This window comes from Mauremys mutica, chromosome 13 (assembly GCF_020497125.1).
Source record: "Mauremys mutica isolate MM-2020 ecotype Southern chromosome 13, ASM2049712v1, whole genome shotgun sequence".
Taxonomy (NCBI): domain Eukaryota; kingdom Metazoa; phylum Chordata; order Testudines; family Geoemydidae; genus Mauremys; species Mauremys mutica.
Window position 1 is genome coordinate 52,009,475 of NC_059084.1, and position 22,285 is coordinate 52,031,759.

Sequence of the window (22,285 nt, forward strand, 5' to 3'; positions counted from 1 at the left end):
TATCCCGCCTTAGTCTCCTCTTTTCCACGCTGAAAAGTCCTAGCCTCTTTAATCTCTCCTCATATGGGACCCTCTCCAAACCCCTAATCATTTTAGTTGCCCTTCTCTGAACCTTTTTTAATGCCAGTATATCTTTTTTGAGATGAGGAGACCACATCTGTATGCAGTATTCGAGATGTGGGCGTACCATGGATTTATATAAGGGCAATAATATATTCTCAGTCTTATTTTCTATCCCCTTTTTAATGATTCCTAACATCCTGTTTGCTTTTTTGACCGCCTCTGCACACTGCGTGGACGTCTTCAGAGAACTATCCACGATGACGCCAAGATCTTTTTCCTGACTCGTTGTAGCTAAATTAGCCCCCATCATGTTGTATGTATAGTTGGGGTTATTTTTTCCAATGTGCATTACTTTACATTTATCCACATTAAATTTCATTTGCCATTTTGTTGCCCAATCACTTAGTTTTGTGAGATCTTTTTGAAGTTCTTCACAATCTGCTTCGGTCTTAACTAGCTTGAGCAGTTTAGTACCATCTGCAAACTTTGTTTAAGTGAGTTAGGAACCTAAGAGTTTGGGGGAAATTACCCCCTGTCTGTTTACATGGGCAAACGCTCTCTGGGGTGACTAAAGGCTCCAGTGTTAGCAGGAGACCTGGGTTCTCTCACTGAGGGTTTTTGAATGGCTGTAGCTGTGGTTTGTGTCACTGTGTCCCTAGCACAGTAATACGTGGCTGTGTCCTCGGTTCTCAGGCTGCCCAGCTGCAGATAGGCCGTGCTTATGGAGGTGTCCCTGGTGATGGTGAATCGCCCCTGGAAGGCCTGGGCATAGCCAGTGCCACCACTACTGGGGGCGATATATCCGATCCACTCCAGTGCTTTCCCGGGAGCCTGCCGCACCCAGTGCATGTAATAGCTGGTAAAGGTGTAGCCGGAGGTTTTACATGTCACCCTCACAGACTCTCCAGGCTTCTTGATTTCTGCCCCAGACTGGGTCAGCTGGATCTGGGAGCTGACGCCTATAAATAAACAATGATAAAAACCCAGTTAATTCTATTGTTTTCTTCCTCATCCCAGGTTTATCAAAGTCCTCTGTTGTCCTCCTCACAACAGTTTCTGATCTGCTTGTGTGTAATAATGAATTCATCCACACCACCCTCCTGTGAAGTAGGGAAGTACAGTTATCCCCATGGTTGAGATTTTGACACCTACTTCTCATTAAAGATTAATGAAAATTGGGTATCCAAATCCACTAGATACCACACTGTGATTTGTTCAGAGTTAGGATTTGGAATCCAGAATCCCTGAATCCCACTGCTACGTCTTTGCCTTAAAACCATCTTCCCTGCCCTAGCCCAGCTGTCCTAACCAAACACCTGTGGGTTCATCCACTCACCTGAGAAAGCTGCCAAAAAGACGAAGAACCCCAGACAGATCATTTTCATTCTCCACAACAACCTGGGGGGCTGCAAAGCAGTAACCCTTCGTTTGCTGGCAGCTCTTCGGTGAGGGTTGCCTGCTCTCCTTTATCACTCAGTTTTCCTACTTCATTTGCATGTGGGTGTTGCTAAATCATTTGACTAAATCCCAGCTTCACCCGCCGTTACAAATAAATGACCTCGGAGTTTAGAGGGACCCAGTCATGGAGGACGCTAGAGCATGTTAATATAATTTGGGCCCCAAAGCAGGAAAACACTAAAATCACTTTGACGTAAGGGGGACTTCAGTGTGAGCTTACAGATACTGGTAAACTTGAATGTTAAGGCGCCTAATTGTGGGTTACCAAAGTGTAACACCTGGTGGATATGAAACCGAAATAACCCAGAATCAATGAATGTGTAAACACTAGCACCCTTCACTGGTGAAGTACGGATGTGAGCTGTGATTTCGAAAACCTCCGAGGAGCGCTGGGTACTCAGCTCCCACTGATTGGAAAGGGATTTTGTGAGCAATCCTTCACTTTGAACATTCCAGCCTTCGGTGCTGTGGTCAGTAATTCCTTGGGATTGTTCCCAGGTTCAGTCTTTGGGAAGAAACGTTTCATAATCAAACATGACACTTTGCTGCCACCATGTGGGCCCGTCCCTTTCATAATAATACAAGAACTAGGGGTCACCAAATGAAATTAATAGGCAGCAGGTTTAAAACAAATAAAAGGAAGTTCTTCTTCACGCAGCGCACAGTCAACTTGTGGAACTCCTTACCTGAGGAGGTTGTGAAGGCTAGGACTATAACAATGTTTAAAAGGGGACTGGATAAATTCATGGTGGCTAAGTCCATAAATGGCTACTAGCCAGGATGGGTAAGAATGGTGTCCCTAGCCTCTGTTCGTCAGAGGATGGAGATGGATGGCAGGAGAGAGATCACTTGATCATTGCCTGTTAGGTTCACTCCCTCAGGGGCACCTGGCATTGGCCACTGTTGGTAGACAGATACTGGGCTAGATGGACCTTTGGTCTGACCCGGTACGGCCTTTCTTATGTTCTTATGTTCTTATGTTCTTATGTAAACATATAAACCATTTCCCCCTGGTCTTCCTTTAGATTTATATAACTTAGTCATTTTTGTCTCCTGTAAACCATGAGGTAAGGAAGTTTCTTTAAAGGCTGATTTGATTTTAGAACTTTTTCCACGGATTTTTCACTGTACTGCAAAAAATCCATCTGTCCTCTTCATAAGAAATCATAGAATCATAGAATATCAGGGTTGGAAATTTCTCTCTGGAAGTTTGGCTTCACACCCATCCTCCTTAGTGTAGCAATGAGAAGGTTTGATGTGAACATTCAGTGAACAGGTGATAGATGTTATCTATAATGTTCGTGTTATATACACAAACAGGAGGTAACACTAGATTCTTGTAATGTCCTGACCTGGCCCTCGCTTGTATGAATCCAGGGAGTTCTCTTCAATATATGAAGTATGTAGGAATGTCTGTGGGCGTCCTAACAATTAACAGAAAAACAAAGGAATGTTAAGCATTACCAAGAATGCCAACTTGGCTTGTAGTTGGCCACTTAGGCTAAGAATTTCAAAGCCACCAAAGTAACTGGAATTTCCAGATAAGTGAGCGGTTCACAAACTGTGGTTCGGAACCCCAAAGTGGGTTGTGACCTCATTGTAATGGGGTTGCCAGGGCCGACATTAGACTTGCTGGGTCCCGGGGACAAATCCCGGGGCTGAAGCTGTGGGCCGAGCCCTGCTCCCGTGTGTGGAGGAGGAGTGGGGGTGTCTCAGGCTTCGGCTTCATCCCTGAGCAGCAGGGCTCAGATTACAGGCCCCCTGTCTTGGGCTGAAAACCTTGGGCTTCAACTTTGGCTCCCCTGCCTGGAGCAGCCGGGCTCCGGTTAGCTCAGGCTTTACCCCCCCTCCCTCCCCGCCCCGGGGAAGTGTTGTAATTTTTGTTGTCAAAAGGGGGTTGCGATGCAATGAAGTTTGAGAACCCCCGATAACTTCTTTAGGCAACTTGGAAAAATCTCATTCTTAATTGTGAGCAAGTGACAGGCTTTCTCTGTCCTGCCCCCAGGGGTTTTTGCATGGCTGTGAGTGGATTTCTTCTTACTGTGTGTCTCTTGCACAGTGATAGCGGGCGGTGTCCTCGGGCTTCAGGCCGGTCAGTTGCAGATACAGCAGGTTGTTGGGGTTGTCTCTGGAGATGGTGAATCGGCCTTGACCCAGTCTGTAGCTATCTCCCCCATCCTGCCTGATGCTGGCTACCCACTGCAGCCCTTTCCCGGGAGCCTGACGCACCCAGTCCATCCAGGAGTTGCTGAAAGTGAACCCAGAGGCTTTGCAAGAAAGTTTTAGGGACTCCTGGTTTTCTGAATCCACCACCGGACTCCACCAGCTCCACATCACACCGGACACCTGTGAACACAAAACATGCCAGGAATGTGCCCAGTGCATAGTACAATATAGAATGTAACTGTTTATTGATATAACTCCAGGGAACAGGAACACACCTGAGAGAGCAGAGAGCAAGAGAAGAGATCTCCATGGGGAGAGCATGATGGTGAATGAAGAGAACTAGACTCAGGGGCTGCAGAAAACGTTGCAGTTTGGAAAGTGTCTCTAGGGGCCTTGGCTTTTAACAGGCGGCTTCCTCCTGAATTTGCATGGCTTGTTTGTGGTGTATAAAGAGCAACTGGTTGGGCTGTGGTTCAAGCACTGGGCTGAGGGCTGATTCACACATACACTTGCAGGAAAATAATTGTTTGTTTAATTCACACCTTTACAAACTGAAGGTTTGAAATAGAAGACCTGGCCTAAAGGAATGCACATCAACCTCAACGGGTTAATATCAGTGCAGTGATGTGGGTGAAAATGTATGTCACAGGTATAATTTGCAATGGGAAGTCAATTGTTAGCGTAGAACCAGACAGGCTGAGAGTCTCAAACTGGTAAAAATCCTCTGGTCTGTATTATGCAGGAGCTCAGACTATGCCCTGAAATCTCTGACTCTAAGAAAGGAACCTAAAGGAGTTAGGGACACTGATTTCATTTTCTGTTGTTGGTTTAGTGCAATTTGGACACCTAAGTCTCAGGTCATCTACCACTCCCAGCCTTGATTTATTGAGGCCTGGACCCGGCTATTAAAAATATGGAGGCAAATGAAGAAGCAGAAAGGTAGTTAGTCGGATTTTTAAGAGCACCAAGGCACCTAATTTCTATTGAAATCTATGGGAGTTAGGCACCCAGCTTATTCTGAAAATCCCACAAGGTGCCTATGTGATTCTTCAGGCAGCAACAGACCAGAGTGTTCAAAGTATCTAGGCTACGATTTTTCAAGGTGTGGCGGCACTGCTGCGTTCAGCGGTGCAATGCCTAATTGATTTAGGAGCCTGAATCTCATGATCAAGTACGGAGATGCCTTGAAAAATCTGGGCGCTAATGCTGCAGGTTTCCACCTGTAACAAGGAGATATCGCGTCACAGGGGTTCAGGGATAGAAAGAAAAAATAATATTTGAGGTGCTGCGATATTGGGTTGATGGGCTCTATATAATCTAGATAGAAAAAGTGAACTTAAGGTTGAGCTCAGAATGGTGGATTTCCACTTGTCATGTCACTGATAGAAAAGGTTTCAGGCTAATATTGTTTGTGTTACAATAACACCAAGAGGACCCAGCTGAGTGTCAGGCCTCGCCCCTGTGAGACCGTCCTTTGCACAAAGCTCTTACCAGGCTGAGATTTTTTCCAAAGCCTCCTAAGGGATTTGGAGGCCCAAATGAATAAGAATTGAGAATCCCAATTTTTTACCGGGCTTTGAAAATCCCACTGTAACTAAGGAAAGGGGGGAAGGGAGAAATAGAGGCACAGATCATGGCAGGGCTTTGCCCAACAACAGGTGAGTGACAGAGGCTGGGGAAAATCCGTCTCCTGGCTCCCAATCCAGCTGCCTAACCACTAGTGCACACAGAGGCGTTTCAAGGAGAGCCAACAGCTTTATGTAATAATTCCAGTTAGTTTCATTTCTATCATTTGGGTTTCTGTGTGTGAAGGTGGAGGTGGGTGGGGGCTGGTGCTCCTCCGAGGATTTAATACTCATTCAATAGGGAGAGAATTTAGAATTCAGACTTCCCTAGTACCGTGGTGTTCGCATCTGACACACAAGCACATGAGCCTGGGAAATGACCAGTTGTTTTTCTTTTGCACCTAGAGCACTGATAGCCAGAGCTTTTCTAAAGCTTTAGTCAGCACAGCTCCAGGATGTCCCTCTGGGTATTGGCTTTGGTGTCTCCACTGAGCCCACCTCTGCACAGGGATACAAATCCAGACAGAAATATGCAGCTGCACAAACTGCTTGTAACTCTTGTGCAATCTTCCTCTTTCCCTTCCTGTGTCAGCGTCTCAATGTGGAACCAGGAAATTGGTCAGAGCACGACTTAGCCAGGCTGTAGGATAGAAATGTCTCAGTCTTGATTTTCTTTTCTTTTTCTTTTTAAGGGAGGTTGTGGAATCTCCATCTCTGGAGATATTTAAGTGTAGGTTAGATAAATGTCTATCGCGGATGGTCTAGACAGTATTTGGTCCTGCCATGAGGGCAGGGGACTGGACTCGATGACCTCTTGAGGTCCCTTCCAGTCCTAGAGTCTATGAATTTATGAATTTCACCCCACAGTCAAAATATTTTGAAACACAAGATCAGGCTGGGAAAAGTGCCTTAATTGGTGAAAACCGGCACAAATCCAGTTCTGCGGATTTACCCGCTGCCCCCTGGACTCCAGAGGAGCTCTGGCTGATGACACTGGCCGCATGGCCAGCCCGCTGGCGTTAGCTGAGCTGGGCTGAGTTATGCTGAATGGGATCTGGCCCATTCACGTCAATGAAATTACACCTATTTACATCCTTAGAGCACTTGGCACGTTGGCTCCAGGAAAGCTGAGCTGATTCACACTGGCTGTGGATCGGGCTTTCTCTGCCCACCGGCACAGGCTGCAGGGGCGCAGCATTGGGGCAGGTAGGAGCTAAGTGTCTGCAATGGTTTGTCCCACAGGTACGTTAAAAGGCTCAATTCTGCAAGGGTCAAAGTGTCTCTGCTTCCGTCGGTGTGAGTGGGATGGAGGTGTCTGAACAGCTCCTTTGGCGATGCGTTTGGCAGCATGTGCTCTGCAGGGTGGGTTGCTCAGAGGAGGTTCCTGTTTTTGTCCCAGCCCTCGCTGGTTTCTATTCAGTGTGTGTCTTGTACAGTAATACATGGCAGTGTCTTCATTAGTCATGGAGCCGAGCTGTAGATAGTAGGAGTTCTTGGCTGTGTCTCTGGAGACAGTGAGCCGGCTTGGGAAGGACTGGGAGTATACTACACTTCCGTCATTCTTGATAAGCCCCAGCCATTCCCATGCTCTGCCTGGACGCTGCCTCACCCAGTGCCACCAGCAGCACCCATCAGTGATGGAGACCCCAGACACAGCACAGGTCAGTTTGAGAGTCTCTGACGGTTTCAGCAATCCCTGGCCAGATTGAACGAGTGTCACTTGAGAAGAGACACCTGGTGAAAAAGAGATAAATGAATTCAACACCGTATAGTCCTTTAACTAAATGAACAAACTATTGCAGCACTCCCCATAGCCTTACTTGTAGGGGAAACCAAAGCAAGAAGAGAGATGAGTAGCAACTTCATAGCTGGGCGAGAGTCCAGGCACGAGTGTCACCGGACGAACGTCCTCACTGAAGGAAGAGGGGAGCAGAGCTCTGTATATGAACAGGGAACCAGGACTGGAGATTTGCATGTAGCATTTTGATGTCACAAAGGACACAAAAGGCCCCACAGGGTGATGATCGCCCCTGAGCACAAGGCTTGGAAAAAGGCCAAAATCTTTCCATCAAAACTTTAAGGGAATTGGGGTTTTGACTAGACAAAGATGTTTGCAGAAAGGGTCCGCTTTCCTCAAAAATAAATAAACCTTTTCATTGATGGAGAGTTGAATTTTTCTCCTGAAAATTTCAATAAAGGGTAAGTTTGAAATGTTCAGCAGGAGAGAAAAGCATTCTCGCATTAGCCCAGCAAACGATGTTTTATCCACTGCAGATGTCTTTGCATGTAGGACAGATGTCACCCTCAGCTGTGGTGATGTCTTTAGGGGATGCCAGGTAATGTAGACCCCTGCTGCCATCTGGTGGCCTGGAGATGAACTGGAATCTCCCACTAAGGAGTTTTTGAATGAACAAGGGTACGTTCTCCGTCACTGTGTCCACCCCATCTGGCACAGTAGTACATAGCTGTGTCCTCAGGCTTCAGCCCAGTCATTTGCAAGAACAGCAGGTTCTGGGTGTTGTTTCTGGAGATGGTGAATCGTCCTTTAACCGAGTCTGTGTAGTATGTGGTGTCACCAGCCCCGTCAGTAATTGAAGAGACCCATTCCAGTCCTTCTCCTGGAGCCTTCCTTGCCCAGTGCATACCGTGGCTAGTGTATGTGTAGCCAGACACTTTGCAGGAGAGTTTTGCAGAGTCTCCTGGCTTTTTAACTTCTGCTCCAGACTGGATTAACTGGATTTGTGACCAGACACCTGCAAATAGACAAATATTAAAGATTGAGACTAGGATTCAGCAAAGCATCTAAGCACGTTCTTCAGTGCTCTGGAGAATCAAAGATTGAACTGAATGTTCCCTTTGGCTGTATTTGTTTCCTTCTTTCATCCCAGGTGCCCCTGAGGTTCTTACCTGAGAGAGCTGCCAGCAGGGAAAGAAAAATCAAACACATGGTATGTATTTGTGAATCAGAAATCTACTGGAACACACAAAGATATGCAGCCCGAAGGAGGGTACTTGGGGTGTGCCAGAGAAGGAGACGTTCTCTGGCTTTTGAAAGGCGAAGTTGCCCTACTTAATTTGCATGAGGCAGTTCAAAAAGCCTTTAAAGCCAGGCAGCGAACAAAGGGGTAGGACGGAGAGAGGGAAGACGAGGTAACTATAGGAGTTAGGTTTCCAGGTTAAGATTTCCCAAACTGCCTTTCTTCCTAATATAAACCAGGCAGCGAAATGCCTTGAGGGACTTTGAAAATCTCAGCCAGAATTAATACTAAAAAAGTGGGAGGGCAAAAAACCCAACTGGTTTTAAGACTGAGCTTGATAAGCTTATGGGGGGGGGTATGATGAAATGGCCACATGCCATTGTAGGCACATCTACAACTGCTGGTAGCAAATATCCCCAATGGGCAGTGATGGGACACTACACGGGCAGGGCTCTGAGTTACTACCGGGAATTCTTTCCCAGGGCTCTGGCTGGTGGGTCTTGCCCACATGCTCAGGGTCCAACTGACCGATATTTGGGGTTGGGAAGGAATTTACTGCTCCTCCCCCTGCCAGAGCCTTTCGCTGCTGGGTTTAGCTACACAGGCAGTGAGTGTGGATGCAGCCTATGTATTTCAGACCATGTCTCTGGTTTGTCAAGATCACTCTGAATTCTAATCCTGTTCTGTACAGTGCTTGCAACCCCTCCCAGATTGGTGTCATCTGCAAACTTTATAATGTACTCTCTCTGCCATTATCCAAGTCATTTATGGAGCTATTGAATAGAACCAGACCCAGGACAGATCCCTGTGGGACCCCACTCGATGTGCCCTTCTAGCTTGACTGCGAATCACTGAGAACTACCATCTGAGTACATTTTCTAACTAGCTGTGCACCTACCTTATGGTAGGCTCACCCAGACTACATTTCCCTAGTTGGTTTATGAGAAGGCACCTGGGACAGTATCACATTTCTTACTGAAACTGAGATATATCACATCTACTGATCCCACCTCTCCCCCACCCATCCACAAATCTGAGGTGGGTTTGACACAATTTTTTTCTTGACAAATCCATTTTAACTGTTACTTGTCACCTTATCTTCTAGATACTTGCAAATTGATTATTTGCTCCATTCTTTCTGGGTACAGAAGTTAAGTTTAGTGGTTTATAATTCCTCCGTTTCCCTTATTCTGCTTTTTATTGAGAGGTACCACTTGCCCTCTTCCAGCCCTCTGGGATCTCTCCTGTCCTCCTCCGAGTTCTCAGAGATAATGGTTAATGGTGAAGTTCTCTTTGGCCAGTTCCCTAAGTATTCTATGGTGTATTTCATCTGGCCCTGCTGACTTGAGGACGTCTAACATGTCTAAGCAGAGGCAACGTGTGGGAACAATAGAAATACCCAAAACAGCTTGAGGGCTAGAGCTAAAACGTGGCTTATGAAAAGAAGAGCTGCAAATTCATATCCTTAATGCCCTGCCAAAGTCCTTTAATATCTGTGCCCCTGCATGGCTGGGGCACAAGGAGGGGTCTGGGCAGCTAATGGGGTCTAGACACCATGAGCTCTTCATCCAGCATCAACAACATATTTTGGCTGAATTGTCTCTTCAGTCTAGTGGCCTTTAAAGGTATTATGGTTTCCTGCATTTTATAGGGATATTTGGGACTATTGTGCATTGTGGGCCTGGTGCAAAGTTCACTAGAGGCAAGGGGAGGACTTCCATTGGTCTGAGTGGGGTTTGGAGCAGGGCTCACGTGAATGTTGACTGGTATTTATCGAAGGGGACTTAGGGAGTGGGGTATCTAGTTCCATTGACTTTACCCTTTGAAAATTCCAGATGCGATTCCCAACACTTTGTTCCCCCGCCCAGGTGCCCAGTCACAGGCCCAGCTGGCAGAGTCTGGAGGGGATGTGAGAGAGCCTGGAGACTCTGTACGTCTGTCCTGTAAGGCCTCTGGCTTCTTCATCAGTAACAACTGGCTGGATTGGATCCGTCGTGCTCCTGGGAAGGGACTGCAGTGGGTCTCCAGTATAGATAGTGCAGGTACCCCGTATTACCTCAATTCACCATCTCCAGAGACGCCTCCAATAACCTGGTGCATTTGCACATCAGTAGCCTGACAGCTGAAGTCACCGGCCTGTATCACTGTGCTAGCGATATGGGATTCCACAGTGGTTCAGGCCAATGCAAATACCTTCATGGGATCCTCCACTGGAGAAAGTCACTAAAGGAAGTGAAATACTCTGACTGCCTTCTGCTTCAGTCACAGAGCACAAGAAACTCAGAGAATCCTAGAAAGGTAGGGCTGGACGAGGGACTTCAAGAGGTCATATAGCCGAGTGACCGAGGCATGATTAGATATGCCTAGACCACCCCTAGTTGAAGCTTTCCTCATCTGTTCTTAAAAACCTCCAGTGATGGAGATTTCACAACCTCCCTAGGTAACCGGTTCCAATGCTGATAGTTCAGGGTTTCCCAAACAGGAGTCGCCGCTTGTGTAGGGAAAGACCCTGGCGGGCCAGGCCAGTTTGTTTACCTGCCCCGTCTGCAGGTCCAGCCAATCGCGGCTCCTACTGGCCCCGGACCGCTGCTCCGGGCCAATGGGAGCTGCTGGAAGTGGCCGGGGGCGAGGGACTTACTGGCCACTGCTTCCAGCAGCCCCCATTGGCCTGGAGCAGCGAACTGCGGCCAGTGGGAGCCGCGATCGGCGGGACCTGCGGATGGGGCAGATAAACATACCGCCCGGCCTGCCAGGGGCTTTCCCTCCACAAGCGGCGACCCCTGTTTGAGAAACCTGTGATAGTTAGATATGCTGCTTCTTAGAAAAAATTTTTCCCCTGATATCTGACCTAAATCTCCCTTGTTGGATTTTTCATTTATTTATTTTCTAAAAGACATAGAATCATAGAGACGATAATTGCTAGTGATGGAGAATCCACCATGACCCTTGATAAGTTGTTCCAATGGTTAATTCACCTCAATATCAATTTAAAAACATCACCTTATTTCCAGCTGGACATTGCCTAGCTTCAGGTTCCAGCGTTGGATCCTGTTGTACCTTTGTCTGCTGCACTGAAGAGCCCATTATCCAATTTCTCTTCCCCATCTAGGTGCTTGGAATGCGATCAAGTCACCCCTTAATCTTCTCTTTGCTGAGATGAAACAGATTGAGCTCCTGGAGTTTCTCACTCTAAGGCAGGTTTGTCTAACGCTTTAATCGTTCTGGCGGCGCTGCTCTGAACTGTCTCCAATTTATCAACATCCTTCTTGACCTGCAGCCACTGGAAGTGGACACAGCATTCCAGCAGCTGTCGCACCAGTGCCGATAACAGAGGTAATATAACCTTCGATTCCAACAGGAGATTCCCTGTTTTAGGGAACTACGTGACTTGCTTTAAAATTGTCCATGGAATAGGCTATTTCAGGAGCTCTCTTGTGCATACCTCTGAGGCCATGACTCTTACACTAGGCTTTTCCAGCCCCATTGAGAATCCCAGCCAATATGGCTACACACGCGAGTAAAGGTCAGCATGGGTGTGAGTGTTTCCAGGATGGGAGCCTGAGTTTTGCTGTGACACAATAGGACATTTTAGGGGCTCTGCATGTTTGATGCCACAGTCAGCAATGACTTCCTCTTTCAGGGGGGTTTATGAATGGCCACGTATGTGTTTTTTCTCACTGTGCCTCTTGCACAGTAATACACAGCGCTGTCTTCAGATTTCAGGCTGTTCATCTGGAGATACGTTGTGCTGATGGAGGTGTCCACGCTGACGGTGGTTCGCCCTTTCAGAGCCTCAGGGTAGAAAGTGTTGAAATTGTCAGTCCTAATCCTTGCTACCCACTCCAGGCCTTTCCCCGGAGCCTGTCGGACCCAGCTCAGGGAGTAGTCAGTAAATGTGTAACCGGACGCTTTGCAGGTGAGCTTCACGGATTCTCCAGGCTTTTTAATTTCTGCTCCAGACTGAACAAACTGGATTTGGGACCGGACACCTGTGGATAAACAGGAAAAATGCTTAAGAATCTTTTGCCTTCTCCACCTTTCCCCTTGTAATTCAAAAAACCCTTCTGGAAAATATTGACAGGAACCCTGTCTTTCTCCCACCCTTTATCTGCCTTGTCTGTTTAGATTTTAATCTTTTTAGGGCAAGAACAGTGTCTGTCTGTCTGCACAGAGCCCAATGAACGGGGCTTCGATGTCAGTCTGGGTCGCTGCGGGCTACCATAACACTGCTTGGAGAAATTCATAGATCTTTTCGGACATGCTCACCTGTGAGAGTTGCTAGCAGGAAGAGCAAGCAGAGCAGAGGGGCCATGGTTGCCGTTCTCAAACAGCAGCTTCTGTGGAGCCAGAGAGAGCAAATGGCCTTTGCAGGTGAGTTTTGTCACTGAGGTTTTAAACAGGCGATGCCCCTTCTTCATTTGCATGTGGACAGTGCAGTGGACTTAAAAGTCCCGCAGGCTGAAGAGCAAGGGCTGGCTTGGTGCATCTTGCGGCTTGTCAGCCCGATTATGTCTGTTACGTGGTCCCACTGCTCTTCCACCTCATCTCGTCTGTTCTTCTGCATGGGGCTCAGTCGTCTTAGGCACAGAAAGCAACTCTTGAGATCTAGGGGAGTAAAGAGCTTTAGGCCCTCAACTCCCATTGCCGTACAATGGGATTTGGGCACCTAACTCCCCTAGGTCATTGTGCTTGGTGGAGGGAACAGAGAACCTCCACTCCACCTTAACTTAACTCCAACATGTCCTATTAGAGCTCCTTGCGGTATCTGAGCTTTATTGTCAATCTTTGCCCTGCTGGCTGGAACGTATAAGACGTACACGTGCCCTGTGTTGAAAGGAACAGATGGACTAGTTCTGAGGTGCACTGAGGATGGACTAGTTCTGAGGTGCACTGAGGATGGACTAGATGGGGGGCAAAAGGGGTTACAGAATTCAGGAGAAACGTCCCAAGAAATGGGAGAACCCGACGGTCCAACCCTATTTTCTCCAGCACCAGCTGCTTCAGAGGAACGTGCATGAGACCCTCTTGCAGCCCGTTCTAGAATACGCTGCACACGAGGGGAAACTTCTTCCCAACACCTCCTTGGCTCTGCGTCTGTGCGTTCGGTTTTGTGTAGGTGGACGGGGAGATCACAAAGCTAGGAGCACCAAGGAGCTTAAGGATGCTAGACACTGAAATAAACGGTATTTATGAGCTCAGTACCCTGAGCCTCCTTTCACAATCCCAGCCCGCACCGGGGCCGAGTGAACTTCACAGTGAGAATTCAGGCGCTGGGTAAGCTTCGGTGCCTACAGGACTGGGCAGCAGCGGAATGGGGGTTTTGTGAATTTAGCCCTTAGGCATCAACACTTTCCCTTGTGCAGGTGGATAGTTCCATTGAACTCAGGAGCTAGGAAGTGCAAAGGAACCCAAGGGAACTAGGCACATAACACCCTGTGAGGTTCAGTAGGATTTGGGTATCTAACTCCCTTAAATCCCACAGAGAAGCCCAGCCCATGTGACTACTCATGTGAGTAAAGGTAAGCATGTGTGTAAGTGTTTCCAGGATCAGGGCTTTAGATTTGCTGTGACATTAGGGCATTTGGGGGGCACTGCATTTTTGATACCACTGTCAGCAACAGTGAGCCCTTTCTGTCAGGGTTTCTGAATGGCAGGGATGTGTCTCTTCTCACTGTGCCCCTTGCACAGTAATACACAGCGGTGTCTTCAGATTTCAGGCCGTTCATTTGCAAATACGCTGTGCTGAGGGGGACGTCCACGCTGATGGTGGCTCGCCCTTTCAGATTTTGGGGATAGAAGGTCTCGAAAGTATCTGTCCTGATGGATGCCACCCACTCCAGTCCTTTCCCGGGAGCCTGTCGGACCCAGCTCATCCGGTACTCATTAAATGTGTAGCCGGATGCTTTACAGGTCAGTTTCATAGACTCTCCAGGCTTTTTGATTTCTGCCCCAGACTGGACAAACTGGATTTCGGACCAGACACCTGCTGATAAAGAGCAAGAATTAATGAGTCCTTTAGCTGCCCCACATTTCCCCCACCATGCCAGACACCCGCCCTTACTCTGCCTTGTCTAGGCAAGGTGAGATTTTCAAAGCCAGCCAGCGCATACGGCTGTCCAAGTCCCACTCATATAAATAGGAATTGTGGGGCCCACCCCCCAGGCAGCTTTGAAAATCCAAAGCTAGGCACTTAGTGGGGACAGCGCTTACAGCTCGCTTTGTATAGGGGCTATCACGAGAGACCCCGTCTCATCTGGCTTTTTGAAATACTGCTGTTCTAATATCAACTGGAATGTCCACGTTAATACTAATTCCACTACTCTGACTTCTGCTAATGCTATTTTTATGTCTCCTAGGGGATTTGAATGCCAGTTCCCACTCATTTGAATGGAAATGGAGTGCTCCAATCCTCCAGACAACATAAGATGCCTTTGCTCATTCTTACCTGCTAACACAGCTGCTAAGAAGAGGAAGCTTAGCAAGGGGGTCATGCTTGCTTGGATAAGAGCCTCTGAGGAGGAAAAGGAAGCAAATTCCTTTTGCTGGTGACATTTCCCACTGAGGTTTTAAAGAGGAAATGGCCCTACCTCATTTGCATATGGGTAGTGCTGTAACCTTAAAAGTCACGGAGCATGACAGGGCGGAGTTTGTCTGATGCACTCTGGAAAGCACTAGATTAGATGTGACATAGCAAAATTTTCTGTGCAGGGAACAGACCCTTTCACTTTTGTCCTGCACAAAGAGATCTGTGGGGCAGTGCTGCAAATACAAACTACTCTCCTCCTTTGGCAGATGGGTGAAGCCAAGGCACAGATGATTCATCTAAGGCCACACATGGTATCTGTCAGACTAGAGTTCTGTAAATGAACCTGGCTTCCCCTGGCTCTCAGACCAGTGCATAAACTGCAACCTTGAACTCTTCAAGCAGAAAGGTGTCCAGAATTATCATACATAATGGCAACAGAAAATGTGGATGGGCTGTTAAGCCTCTTGCTTCAGAGTTTAAGCCAATCTCTAATTATTAGACACCAGGATGAGACCTATTTAGTGACAGATTATACCACATCTGCCTAGGGAGTGGTTCTTATACCGTCCTCTCAAAGATCTGAGGCTGACCCCCATGTAAGTACTGCATGAATAACTGGTGACTAACTAACACTGTCCATAGGAAGCGGTATCGTAGATTTCATCAAGGAAATGTTAGCAGAATTCACATCGACAGAAGGTGTGGCTTTGTCCCACAGAATTAGTTTGAATTATGGTAGCACCTAGGGGCCTAATAGAAACTGGGACCCCCTGTACCTAGGCACTGATATGTACATAGATATTCCCCATCCCAAAGAGTTTATGCTGTAAACAGACAAGGGATCGGAGGGAAAACAGAAGTTCAGAGGCTTACGAATACATCCAGGGGTGGGGGCCAACACCAAGGAGAGAGAAGAACTAATAAGGGCAAAGGGGCACAAAGAACAAATGGAGACAAACTGACCACAGACACATTTCGAAAGGAAATAAAGGGGTGAGGGTCTAGGCCAGCCTCCCACTAGAGATAGTGAGGCCAAAATAACTAAGTTGTTTTAAGATGGAGCTTGATGAATTTATGAGCCAGGTTATGTGACGGGGTTGCCTGGGAGAGAAGGAACTGGACTCAATGACCCACGAGGTCCCTTCCTGCGAGTTTCCCAAGATCTCAGAGCCCATGCATGGCAGAGACAAGAATAGATGCCAATTCTCTTGCCTCCTAGTTACGTTTGGAAGTTTTAGACTTTTATCAGTAAATGTTGTATTCACTGTGCACACACAGATAAAAATATTTCCATTGATAATAGCTGAAATTTACAACTAGGCAAAGTAAGAGAAATGCTGCTTGTGAACTTAGTTTGATTTAAGAATCGTTACATTGTATATTTTGACAGGATGTTGACCATTTGCGTTTAACTCTTTAACTTTTTGAATCTCAACAGCTACTATTATTTAATGTGTCCAATCCGCCAATTGTGAACATTTAGGTAAAAAAAACAAACAAAAAAACAAACAAAAAAACCCCTTAAAATAAATATTGATACCTGAAATTATAGCAAAATAAAACTTGAACTCTGCCAAGCCAACTCATATTCCAGTACCCTATTCACAGGATCAAATTTATGAGTGGTAAGAGGCTGCTGATGTTTCAGGCTAAGTACCTTCCTGGGGAGAAAATATCAGGAACTAAAGCAGTGGTTCTCAAACTGGGGCCGTCGCTTGTGCAGGGAAAGCCCCTGGCAGCCCGGGCTGGTGTGTTTACCTGCCTCGTCCACAGGTCCGGTCGATCCTGGCTCCCACTGGCTGTGGTTCACTGCTCCAGGCCAATGGGGGCTGTGGGAAGCAGTGTGGGCCGAGGGACTTACTGGCCGCCGCTTCCAGCAGCCCCCATTGGCCCAGAGCAGCGATCCGTGCCCAGTGGGAGCTGCGATCGGCTGGACCTGCAGATGGGGCAGGTAAACACACCAGCCCGGCCTGCCAGGGGCTTTCCCTACACAAGTGGTGGCCCCAGTTTGAGAACCACTGAGATAAAGGCATGTTTTAACATTCTGGATAAAGACATAAGAACCAATGACTGGAATTTAAAGCCAGACATTCCAAGTAGAAATCCAAATGTTTGACACAGGGAGGATGATTAACTTTTGCAACAAGGAAATGGCAGATTCTCCATCTCTCAAGGTCTTCCGATCAAGAGAGGATGCCTTTCTGGAAGATACTTTAGTCAAACATAAATTATTGGGCTCAATCCAGAGGTAACTAGGTGAAATTCTCTGGCCTGGGTTATGGAGAAGATCAGACTAGATGAACTAATGGTTCCTTCTGGCCTTAAAAATCTATGAACATAATGGATCTGAGTCAAGGACCAATGAAGTCAATAGAAAGACTCCCATTGACTCAACGTCCTTTGGGCCAGGCTTACAGCTCAGTAATAGAAGCTCCTAATGCTGAGGATTCTGCTGTAGATTGAGTGGCATTAGCCTCTGGGTTCTTGTACTAGCCTGCGATACAGTGGGCAGCACAGTAATACGTTGCACTGTCATCCGCCTGCAAGTTCCTCATTTCTAGGTGAACCATGTTGTTGGTGTTATCCCTTGTGATGCTGAACCGTGGCCGAAGAGACTGCAGCACGTTCGTTGATACCCCATTTGTGCTGACTTCTCCGATCCAGGTCAGTCCAATCTCACCAGCTTGCCGGACCCATTGCATCCAATATTTGGTGAAATTGGAGCCAGAGAACTTGCAAGGCAGCTTCAGGGACTCTCCTGGCCTTTTAACTTCAGCAATTGGTTGAATCAAGGACACTTGGCTCTGGACAACTGAAGATATAAAGACACGTTTTGGAGATAGACAGATAGTGCCGAAGTAATGATAGCAAGATAGATATTTTAGAAGATTTCAGAGAGAGACTGCGGGAGGATGGGTGGATGAATAGCTCGTTCATGTGAATATGTGGCTAGAAAAAAGCCAGAAAAAGTTTCCTTAAAGAAAACCCATTAAGGGTTAATCTACACAGCATTTTGGAGTGAGCTTCCCAGCCTGGTTCTGCAGACTAGGACTAGTGGGGTTCACACTAGCTCTGTAAAAATAGCTGTATAAACAGCACTTTGTAGGTGCAGCTTGGGCCGGAGCTAAGCTGCTGTGGCCCCTCCCAAGGCTGTTTGTGGATCCAGGCTGGAAGGTTACTCCAAAAGGCTGTGCAGAGGTACCCTTGAAGACCCTAGTGGAGCTCAAGGTGCTGTCACTACTCGGGTGTTGTAGTTCATAAATCCTTTATCATACAAAGCATTTGCCAGGAAGAGACTTTTCTCCGGGTGCCAGACAACTCTACCTACCCGCACAGCAGCTCAGCAGTATGGAGAGACAAACGAAGATACACATGGTGGTGTATATGAACAACAGCAAAATATTTGGCAGGAGGAGAAGGCAATAGCAATGGGTAGCCTTCGTCAGAAAGAAACTGGTCCAGGCAGTCTTTAATAGAGAAAAAGGAACTCACATTTGCATTAGGATGACTACAAAATAACCATCAGCCCCCTCCTCATGAAATTCTGCTGTTTCTCGGTTCATCGTATGCTCTAACTCGACCACAAGTTATGGGTTTGACATAGGAATCGCTGGGTGAGGTTCTCTGGCCTGTGCTGACTTTTCAGCTTGGAAAAGGGACAACTAAGGGGGTGTGAAAGTAGAATGAATTATATTGTAAAAATAAGAATGGATTAAAGAAATGTTGTATGTACCTTTAAGCAGAAATAAGAAATGTTGAAATACAGGTGCCAGGAAAAGAAACATTAGGCATAAACAATGGTGCTAATGGCGAAACATTAACAGAAGATGGGTAATAGTTAGTAAGGAAGTAAGATATGCATGCCTAGCCCAGGTAAACTTATCTGATTCTGCTTCCTTTGTTATCTTGTTAAGTTCTCACACTTTTATCCGTATAAATAAGATAGTTTGTGTCTTGCATGGTGCTCACATTATCTGGGTGTTATTAGCAGAGCGCTGTGCTAATAAAACAGAGTGGTCTGACAAACTGTGAGTCCTGAGTCTAACTTTGACAGGGGGATTTGATAAAGGTCTCTAAAATCATGACTGGTGCAGAGAAAGTAAATAAGGAAGTGTTATTTATTCCTTCTCATAAAACAAGAACTAGGGGTTACCTAATTAGATTAATAAGCAGCAGGTTTAAAACAAACCAAAGGCAGTATTTCTTCACACCACCACACAGTCAACCTGTAGAGCTCTGCCAGAGGATGTTGTGAAGGCCAAGACCAGAACAGAGTTCAAAAAAGAACTAGATAGATTAATGGAGGACAGGTCCATCAATGGCTATTAGCCAGGCTGGGCAGGGATGGTGTCCCTAGCCTCTGTTTGCCAGAAGCTGGGAATGGGCGACAGGGGATGGATCACTTGGTGATTCCCTGTTCTGTTCATTGCCTCTGGGGCACCTGGCACTTGGCACTGTCGTTAGACAGGATACTGGGCTAGATGGACCTTTGGTCTGACCCAGTATGGCTGTTCTTATGCTATGCAGAAGATCAGACTAGATTATTTTAATGGCCCCTTCTGGCTTTGAAATCTATAAATCTCAGGATTCAGTTTTCAACTGTTCAGGTTGGCTTCAGAGGGTGGAATTTTCAAAGGGCTAGAAGGGATTTAGACACTCCGTATGCAAAGTTAGGCATCTCCCACCCTTAGGCTCCTCTGGAAATTGAAGCTCAAGTTTCCAGGGCTTTATTTCTGGACTAAGTCAAGGGCTGCTGACTTCTCCTCCCTTCCAGAAAGCGAAGATGCAAGGCACCACCGTGAAATCTTGACATAGGATTCTAGGCCCTCCTGGCATCTTTCACAGCCTTCCTATATCTCCCAGTCCCCCGTGGGCTCCCCAAAGGTTTTCCACAAATATTTCTATCTATTCTTCCTTGATAATTCCCACCCCCCTGCTGCCACATGTGGAATAGCCATCACATTTTTCATTCTCAGCCCTCTGCTGCTATCATGTGGGCACTTCACCTGGTCAGAGATTTTTTTAGAAAAAGGCATCTACCTCTGTGACGTTTAAAAGTGAGTTACACTTATTTTTCCCTTGCTGGTGTAAACAGGATTTGTTCTCTGCTCAGTGACTTCTTTTTCCTGCCACAATCCTACTAAAAACCTTTCACCTTCTTCAGTATTTCTGCTCCACCGCCGCTCCCTTTGCTAACACATGCTTGATGTGCTCTTGCAAGGACAATAACCTGGTTTTCCTCACTGTGTGTCGGGAACAGTAACACACGGCAGTGGCTTCAGGTTTCAGGCTGCCCGTCTGTAAGAACAACAGGCTGCTGGGATTGTCCCTGGAGACCGTGAACCTCCCAAAAACAGCCGGGGAGTAGTAGGCTTGGCTGCCATCACTGGTAACCGTGGACACCCACTCCAGTCCCTTCACAGGAGCCTGATGGACCCAATTCATCCAGTAGCTGCTGAAGGTGAACCCAGAGCCTTTGCAGGAGAAGCGGAGAGCGTCTCCCAGTTTTCTCACATCCTCTCCCGCCTCTGCTAGTTATACAACTGCCTTGATCCCTGTAAAGACAGAATTATGGTAGTTAATATTCTGAAAAAATGTATCCAAGATTTTCATTTCTTGGGGCTGGGCGTGTCAAACTTCCGAAAAGTTGAATGTCCATATCCCATTGAAATCAATAGGATTTTGGTGTCTAACACCCTTGGGGTCTCTGGAAATCCCAACATTGGGCCTAAAGTTAATTTCTAACAGCACTTAAAAGACTCAGAAGCCTAAATCCCATTGGCGTTCATTGGGACTTGTGCACCTAACTCATGTAATCACTTTCAAACTTTTTACTCTAGCCTCCCTAAGGGCCGATATTTAAAGGTCTTTATGGGGCTAAAGATGTAGTTAGAGACCTAGTGGGGTTTCCACCAAGGTGTCTAACTCACATTGAAAGAAGTGAGGGCCAGGTGTTAGGGGCCTAGTGTGATTATTCAAAGGTGTCTATCTGCACATTTAGGTGTCTAAATAGCTTTAAAAATCTGGCCCTAAATTCACATTGGGCATCTAAATAAGCAAATGTCTTCAGAATTGCTTGAGCCCAAAACAGCTCTAGTGTAAATCCATGGAAGCTGGTGGAGTCAATTATACGTCTAAATGAAGATTTAGCATTGGGATGTTCAAAGTAGTGTAAGGCATTTAGGCACCTAACTCTCACCGACTTTCAGTGGGATTTGGGTGCATAAGTTCCCTAGGCTCCTTTGGAAAAATACCAGCCCTAGGGAATGATTTTTCAAAGCTGCATATGGTGATAATTGGTCAAGCACCTCTCAATCATTTTAATGGCAATTGTGCTTCCAAATTAAGTCAAAATCTTAATTCTCAGCACCAACATCTGAAAGTCTTTGCCAGAATTTCTGGTTTTGCATAAACTAAACTTTAAAAAAAGGAAGAAAAATGCTGACCTGAAAAGATTTCTGAAAGGGGAAACCAGAGAATGATTGGAATCCTATTGCAGATTTGGGATATATGCCTCTAAGAGCTCAGATACACCTTTGTGGAGAATGACTTGGGTACCAATTCTCCCAGCGAATATTCCTGTTTGCTTGCCTTTTAATAGGCTGGCTTGTCACTGGATTTGCAAAGAGCACTTCAGTTAGGTTTCAAGCATCCTCTGAACTATAAATACAAGCCAATAAGGACTGTCCGTGTAGGAGTAAAATGAATACAGAGAACATGGAAAGTAGGGGGTGAATGGGATTCACTATCAAACTCTGGGCTTGTGGAGTGGGCAAAAACCCGTTGACTTCAGGAGCGCGCTGTCCGCTGTGGGAAGCCTGCGGGGCTAGGAGAGGATGTGGCCAATGCGAGGGGGTTTCCTCTGCATGAATTCTGCTGCAGAACAAAAACAGGTGTGAAATGTATCGCTGTGAAACAGAGCAGCCCCATCCTCTTGTCTAGTCCTTTGCCTCCCTCTGGTGTCCATTTAAAGGTCTGGAAAGGTTCACACATGCTCCTTTCCTATCTCTCTGCTGCAGAGAGGAGGGAAATAGCCCAGGAACAAGCTGTGTAAGGGGATACTGTGATTGAGCTTTGAATTCAGATGAATCCTGTCTTGGTTTGGGATCTACCCAAGGGCTTGGGAGATGGGGAATGTGTTCCCTGTTCAACCCCCAACTCTGTGACCCTGGGGATCTGTGCCTCAGTGTCCCCATTTATTACACGGGGATAGTAGAATTGCCGTACTTCCCAGGGCTGTGGAGAGGCTAAATGCACGCACGGCTGTGCGGCGCTCAGACTCTACAGTGATGCGGGACAGATAAATAGTCCAGCCTGCAAAAGCCTCTCAGAACAGTGACTCTCTAGAGTGTGTTTGCATAGAGTTGTGCAGGTTTAACATGAGGTGGGATTTTATACTGAGTTAGTTAAACCATTGCAAAAGGGTTATGTAGCGGGGTGAGCATCCGCTCCAGCCTGAAGGGGCTGGAAAAGCCCTGCAGAGGGCTGGGGCTGGGGAAGGGACCAAAGCCCTGGCTGATGGGGGGAAG

General features: G+C 46.8%; 3 gene segments (V, D, J or C); all 3 read right to left on the bottom strand.

Moving 5' to 3' along the window:
* Positions 1 to 603: 603 nt before the first annotated feature.
* On the bottom strand, positions 604 to 1,448 carry LOC123347687. The segment is given in 2 exon segments: positions 604 to 1,022; positions 1,400 to 1,448. Coding segments are annotated over 2 exon segments (468 nt in total).
* Positions 1,449 to 11,866: 10,418 nt separating this feature from the next.
* Positions 11,867 to 12,580, bottom strand: LOC123347688. The segment is given in 2 exon segments: positions 11,867 to 12,219; positions 12,497 to 12,580. Coding segments are annotated over 2 exon segments (399 nt in total).
* Positions 12,581 to 13,104: 524 nt separating this feature from the next.
* Positions 13,105 to 14,721, bottom strand: LOC123347689. The segment is given in 3 exon segments: positions 13,105 to 13,131; positions 13,903 to 14,213; positions 14,676 to 14,721. Coding segments are annotated over 3 exon segments (384 nt in total).
* Positions 14,722 to 22,285: the final 7,564 nt, after the last annotated feature.